A 7,724-nucleotide genomic window follows, 5' to 3' on the forward strand; every position below is an offset into this window, starting at 1 on the left:
TTACTTGGGAATTCTTTGAACAAGGCCTTCTCCAAAGTAATTATAAGCAATAGTAACTTGCATATTCTTGTCTCCGTCGAAATCGTCCCTATGTCCCATGAGCATAACTTCATTATGCTGTAACATGTAATTATTTGAGATTGTGATGGCCGTTGATCCACATCAATGAGTCCATCTTTACACTTAGCCGAGGTAAAATGAACAATCCGTATGTCTTGAGGCCCGAATATCGAGATGCCGTCTCCGTCCGATACACCTCTAAGCTGATAAGCAAGACAGCCACAACCGTAATATTCCCAGCTTGTACACAATCATGTATGTAAATCCCATGAATGATTATGTTATTCACTCCTTCTATTGTAAGGCACGGCCCATTGGATATCTCCATTTGTTGAATCCTCGACCGTCTATGGTTTTGTACGAGTTCATCATGAGTTCTTGTTTTAATATTATGTTCATGTGTCATTGTCAAAGATGATCCATAATGGTTGATCACTTGATCTTGGATGACTGCATGTCTGAGCATGCCTTGTGTTGGATTCTTGGGATCATCGTCCTCCGATGTTACCGCATAGAATGCACCATCTCTGCCTCCTACCGTATTACGTCCAAACCCAATCGCACAATCAGTCAACACTTTTCTGTTAGTTTCCCAGTCAGGATCACACCTCCAGCAATCATCGATAGGGTTGCCTGTTCTGCAGGATCCTGTTTCGAGTTGAGTAGTCGCGTTCTTGATTGATCTCCTGCATGGAAAAGGTCAGAATCTTGCTTATATAACTTCGTCCAAATAATTTGCGTCTTTTAATTGATCATTTTCTAAAGTTTGAACAGTAATGAAGCTATGCAGAAGGGTACGTGATACTTAGTACTTACCATTGGATTGGTTCTCGTAAATTTGTTAATGCACGTGTGGAGAAAGTATGAGTTTGGATGAATACTGAAAAGGCTGTGAGGAAGACTATTGACATTGTTGATTGATTAGGCCTTCGAATTGGAATTGAAGAGCAAGATTGCTTCTATAAATAAGTGTTATGGCTCGAGAGTTATTTTTAATTTGTCATCCACCACAACAAAAATGATTCAACTATATGTTGCTTGTATACAATTCTTAGACCAATTTCAGAGGAGATTTTGTGATCTGCTAACTCTAATTCTGTCTGGTTGTGCCACATTTTGGTTTTGGCTAGTATTTGGTCATTTCGATTCCAGGGTATAATGTGCTCTATGAAATGTTCTATTCAATTCAATTTCACGACTTTGATATCATTACCCTCTTACCTTTTGGCCATTTTAAGTGATCACCATCTTCTCTGGATTGATTCCCACAGCTTATTTTAACAAGAGATTATTAAATGTTGTGCATGTGTAGGCAATATTTCTGGCATCCGATTGCGATCCTCGGTGGGTAACGAAACATCTACCTGCTTCGTCTTCTTCGAGAAATGTGCCTCTCATACTAGTGAAAGAAAGCAAGAGAGGCTCTTTAAGACTAGGTGAGCTGATTAAGATAAAAAAAAACAGCCATAGCAATTGGCATCAAGGTGAGCAGCCTATTGCAACCGATTGAGATATTCTTAGTTTTCTGGTATTTAGTTCTTTGCGTTTGATTTAGTTGACAAACTACTCAGGGTGATGGAAAATTCTATCGACCAACTAATTGAGAAGATCCTTCTTGGCAGCAAGATTGATGATAGCATCGAGAACTGAGAACTTGATTCTTTTGACAAGTGACTAAAAACTTCATCACGCCTGCTTCATGGGTATATACAAAAGATAATTTTTGGCCAAGGAAGCTCGGGAGAGCCACTTTCTTGTACTCTATCTAGATTATTGTATCGAGAAGATATATAGTTTTGGTCTGTATATTCGCTCTAATTTGTGATCTGTTCATTTCCATTCGAGCATTGGATGAACTAAAAGTGTCCCAAGTGGATATGTCGGTTTTTATTATTTTTTGAGCCGAGCGAAGAGTTTGTTATAATTGAATCTCGAATCTAATATCTTATCCTAAACGTTCTTCTTCAAGCGTGGGACAAGGTCATGAGCTATAAGCCATCATCGGATATGCCAGTTCTAAGAATAGTGTCTTTGAATAGCTTCTGTAATTTTTGAAATTTCCATGCACACGAAAAATAACCACATCTTACATTTCTATCAAGCTTTTCCTCATCTTCATGTCATTCTTTATCATCCCACGTGGTTTGCGTTGTGACACGAAAATTTCCGTTGTTGTTCCATACGAGCTCCCACCTAAACAACTACTTTCTTCACTCGGGACAATTTGCGACGACAGTTTTACATAAAAGTTCTGCATCCCAGAAGACCTTGTCCCGGCCCTGAAGAACACTTGTGTGAATAGCTAAGATTTAGGACTTTTACACAAAGATGATATAGTACTTTCCAAGGAAGCATTCATTACAAAATATGAACTAAGTTCCTTCAAAATAAATTGTTGCTTTTGTTCTGGAATACATTGGGAGAGGGGGTGACATTGTCACAGCTCACGAGTGGGTATGAATTAGTTTGACGGCAGAGGTGGTGCCATCAACCCAGTCTTGATTTTGAAAGACAAGCTTTGTATTTTAATAACTACCCTTATAATCTTAAGTAAAATATTGAGGAATATTTACTAAAAATTAATATTTGAGGTAGATCGGTATGCGATGATCGATAGATAGTAAGAACATCTAAGATCATAGTATCAATATATGATCTCTAATTTCCAAAAACATATTAGGATATTATTCTTTGTAAAAAGTTTCAGAATATCAGAGGTGAGTCAATTAATTAACAACAAAATATGTAGTTTAGTTAGGGATGTAGATAAACCAAGTCGTTCGGGAGCTTTTCGAAACTCGATTCCATAAAAGCTCGTTAAGATAAATGAATCAAACTCAAGCTTTATAATATTCTGCTCGTTAGCTCGTGAACACGTTCGTTACATTGTTACTGAGTTAGATGAAAAACAATATTTTTAATATTGAATTTTTAGATTTTACCCTTTACTCGTGAAAACAAAGAAAAATCTATTAAATTTATATATTAGAATAAATTTAATATTTTTTTAAATATATAATTTAGTTTCCAATCAATTTAATAAATATTTAAATTTATATTTTATTTATTAAACTTATTTAGGTTCGATAAAAACTCGAATAATCTGATGAAACATAAATATACACGTCAAATAAATATCGAGGTCAACTCAATTATAAATAATTCAAAGATAAGCTCCATTAGATCCCTAATTTTGGTGTGCAACCTAAGAAAAGTTGAACCTTGGCCATTTTTTGTCCTGCGGGCCTAGGATAGAAATTATTTGGTAGCTGTGAGGCATGAGATTGGACACACAATTCACCACCCCAATTTCAGTCTGTTCAGCAATGGCCGTGACCATGACCAATCTCTTCTCCACCCCTGCAGCTACATTTGTGAAGCAACCCCTTCACACATTGTCTTCATCAAATCCGAACCTCCGATTCTCGCCACTCAACTTCCGGGCTCCGCCCTTGAGGAAACATAAAACTACCAGAAAATTCATCATCACATCCCAATCCAAGGATAACTCAGCTGACGCGCCTGACCGTTTAATCTCAGCTATCACCTACTTCTACCCTTTCTTTGATGGAATTCAGTATGGAAAATATGTCATCACGCAGTTCTCTCCCTTTCAAACAATCATCCAGCCCTTAGTTCCCGCTATCAAGATCTTCAAGAGCTTTCCTTTTAATGGGTTTCTGGTTTTCTTGACCCTTTACTTTGTTGTTGTGAGAAATCCCAATTTCAGTAGGTACGTGAGATTTAATACTATGCAGGCTATAGTTCTTGATGTGCTCTTGATATTCCCTGACCTTTTGGAGAGAAGTTTCAGCCCTAGAGATGGTGCGGGATTGGATATTGTTATGAGTTTGGATAGTACTGTGTTCTTGTTTCTGTTTGTTTGTTTGATTTATGGATCTTCTTCCTGTTTGCTGGGCCAACTTCCGAGATTGCCTCTTGTTGCGGAGGCTGCTGATAGGCAAGTTATGTGAAGCTTTGATATGGAAATCTTTAGCTATGTATCATGTGTTAAGTTGATAAATTTGAATTCAGTTGGTATGCTGATCTAGTTTTGTTGTTTAAGTTTTCCTTGATAAGTTGTTGTAACTGGTCGAGGTACTGAAAATTTTTGTGGCAATCATAAAATTTTGGTGGCAATTATTGATTTATGAATGCTTGCTTCTGTATCTTAGACAAGTCAGTAATGATTTACATGGTGGTTGGTAAAAGGGACCGATTATTGATTTCTAACTTCTACATTAGAATGCTTTCGAGGTTGTTGAGGTGTTGCAAGATTTTTTTCCTTTGTGTGTGACAGCTGCCAAAAAAATTCTACTTCATTTGGCTATATGATACACCATGTGCTGAAATATTGAAAAATATATAGTGATAACCTTCAACGTCTTGAAATAAGCAGTCCCTCCTATGGCTGTCTTTCAATTAGGTGGTGGACTCCTTGTTAAACTAGTTGGTTTAATGTATTGTAGCAATTAAGCAATTTAGTCACTAGAGCAGTTCGATTAGTAGAAAGTCCAGGAAGAAGTTGCTAATTTACTTTCATTTGGAGTTGAATATTCAAATGGACTTCAAGAATTCGGCATCAAAACTTGCATGCATTGGACAATTGAAAATTCACTAAAATTCTCAACTGTTAAGTTCCAAGACAAGGGTCTGGGCAGAGATGGCATGTTATACAAGACACATTGCAGGATTACTCTCACGTGCACCCTTGGGCCTTAGGGGTGTCAATTTTTTATATTCAAATGACATGATTTTTCGGAGAGGTGATTACAATATTGATGCAATCTGATAGTTTGAACCCTGCTTATTCCTTTTCATCTGGAATTCAGCATAGGCAGACCATTTTTTTCCCGCACATCTGGTTATATAGTGATCCCTTCTGGCCTCCTATGTATGCTCTGCTATGAGTGTATGATTAACAAAGAACACATAAAGAAATTATTTGTGAATGCAGAATTACATGGTTTTACATAAAGATCAGGTTTGTTCGGAAATTACCCCAATGGATTGACACACTGTTTTCAATCCTGAACTGACCTTTCTGTTGAAGTATGATGATATTTGGTATCTCGAATCCTCTCCACATGACGTGAACATAGGGATGTGAACTAACCAAACTGTTCGCGTGCTATTCGGAGCTCGACTCTAGAAAAATCTCATTCGAGTTCGTTCTTTAATCTTATCAAACCGAGTTTGAGGTCGATTTGAAGCTTGACAATTTTATCAAGCCGAGCTTGAGTTTAAGAATATACGGTTCGTGAGCTCGCGAATATATTCGTTAATAGCCTCACTATCTCGAGCTCGTTTAGGTGGCTCATGAACACATTCATTATGGTTCGCAAGCTCAAGCTCGATTTCGGCTAATTTATCTGGTTCGAGTTTGATTCATCTGTATATTCGTGAATATGCTCATTTATATAGCTCATTTGTTGAGTTGAAAAATAAAAATATTAGTAATAATACAAATTTAATGGTTTGAACACAAGACTTTGTTGAAAGAAAGATGGATTTATATCACTTAGCACAACTGCATTTTTGAATTTAACTTGCGGGGATCATTAAGGATGTGAATGAACTAAGACGCTCGCGAGTTATTCGAAGTTCGGCTCGGTAAAAAGCTCGTTAGTTAAGCTTATTGAGCTAAGCCCGAGCTTAAGGATATTCGGCTCGTTTATGTGGCTCGAGCTCGAGCTCAGATAGTTTGCTGGGAACTCAAGCATTGGAAGACTATTTGTGTTGGCTCACATCGATATTTGAGTGAAAGATAAGGGATTGAAAGACTAAAATGATAAGCCTACTCCCATTCAATTCTCATATTTTAGTCGGTCGTTTGGATAAGAATGCTTCGAGCTCGTTTAACGAGCTCGGAAACGAGACTACTTAATAAGTTGAGCTCGAGCTAGACTCGTTAAACATGATAAACGTGTTATTAACGAACTGAACTTGAGCTATTCACGAGCATATTAATTTCAAAATAAGATGAGCTCGAGCCTTATGTATACCTTAAACAAGCCTGAGCTCGAATCAAGCTCAAACTCGACCTCAATCATGTTCTTGACGAGCTTGAAAACAAGCTCTGTTAACGAGCTGAGCTCGAGTCAAGCTCGTAAAATATGATAAACAAGCTATTAATGAACCGAACTCGAGTTATTCCCGAACTTAATAATTTCAAAACGAACCGAACTCGAATCTCATGATGAAATTCGAATTGAGCTCAAGCTTTTCTATATTTTAAACGATCCAAGCTCGAACATAATGCTGACCGGCTCGACTTGGTTCATTTGCATTTCTACTTGAACACATAGCAGTTAGGTTCCGAGATGTAAAATGAATGACAACTAGCTTGTTTGTCTAGTGAACCAAACAACTTTTTGCAACTTAGACTAGCACAAAAAACGGATTTCATTAGCCCAACAAGTTACCATGCTGCTAATATGTCGTAACCAAATCCTGCCAAAAATTTAAAATTCTTTCCGATATTCATCTAAAAATAGAGTTTAGTAATGTATCTACCAGCAAAAACCCTTCTAGTTTTCACACTTATTAAAACAATCTGAATGAGATATAAGATCCAAAATTTATAGCATGTGCTTCAAAACAAATATCAGAACAGACGAGAAATTCAAGTCGAATTAAAAGAAAGTAAATAACCAATTGCCATATACTAGATTCCATTTATTAATCGAGCGTTAGAGTTAAACATCTTCCATAGCAAGAGAATCGATAACATTATTCTTGCATGAGAATGAGAACAAGAGATAAGTCTAGAATATGTATATATTATGTATTGTTCGATGTGTCTCGGGGATCATAAACATATATAATCTAAGCGGTGTTCGGCTCATCACAAAAGACCTAATTGAGTTAGATTTCTACATACAAAGTAAACTATATCAATTTATTTTAATATTTTGAAAACTCGTAATTAATCAGATCTTCTTATTAAATTTTTATTAGATAACTGTATGTAAGATTTGTAAACTATGTGAGCCCATATTTCCAACAATGTTATATCATGCCAAATAATCCAAGGAAAGGTGAAAAAGACATTATACAAATTTTGCAAGAAACAAGGAAAGGAAACCGAACAAGATATTCCCTTTCTCTCAATTTTTCTACTTTCGCATTTTATATGTAGTAAAAAAAAAATGCTTCCTGAAAAAATATTATACTTATTTAAAATGTATATGGTATCGGAATTTTGAGTTCTTTGTATCTTTTAATTAACATATTAATCGGATTGGATTTCTGAATCAGTTTGCATCTGATGTATGTACAGCACAAGTTAATTTTTCCGAGCACGTGTTGTATGCGTTTATAGTATTTTTTTCATCTATAGTAAATATTTATGTAAAATAAATATATTTTTTAATAGTTATTTCGTCAGACCGTCTCACAAGAAACCTACTCTTTTAAAATAAGTCTCATACGCTTATGAATTGTTATTTTATTTTATTAATTTTTCGTCTTTTTTAATTTATAAAATAAAATATGTCGCATATGATATATTTATTATTGATATGTAACTGAAAGAATATCATTATAAATAAATCGAAGTAATAGTTGATTTTTTTACTAATTTTATTAATAGTTGTTTTTTGCTGAGTTTTCCTTAAAACAATCGAAGTAATTTTGTTTTACTATAATTTATTTATTATTTA

The 7,724-nt window shown here is 35.5% G+C and overlaps 1 protein-coding gene and 1 pseudogene across 1 annotated transcript; one reads left to right on the plus strand and one right to left on the minus strand.

Moving 5' to 3' along the window:
- Positions 1–1,292, minus strand: LOC142522026 (putative pectate lyase 8; annotated as a pseudogene).
- Positions 1,293–3,292: 2,000 nt separating this feature from the next.
- On the plus strand, positions 3,293–4,211 carry LOC142523261 (protein TIC 20-v, chloroplastic-like). Its single transcript, XM_075626993.1, has one exon. The coding sequence runs from the start codon at positions 3,339–3,341 to the stop codon at positions 4,032–4,034; it is 696 nt and encodes a 231-aa protein (XP_075483108.1). The 5' UTR covers positions 3,293–3,338; the 3' UTR covers positions 4,035–4,211.
- Positions 4,212–7,724: the final 3,513 nt, after the last annotated feature.

Source organism: Primulina tabacum, chromosome 13, assembly GCF_025594145.1.
Source record: "Primulina tabacum isolate GXHZ01 chromosome 13, ASM2559414v2, whole genome shotgun sequence".
NCBI lineage: Eukaryota > Viridiplantae > Streptophyta > Magnoliopsida > Lamiales > Gesneriaceae > Primulina > Primulina tabacum.

Coding starts and splice junctions, on each gene's coding strand:
- LOC142523261 (XM_075626993.1), top strand. CDS start 3,339: ATGAGATTGGACACACAATTCACCACCCCAATTTCAGTCTGTTCAGCA.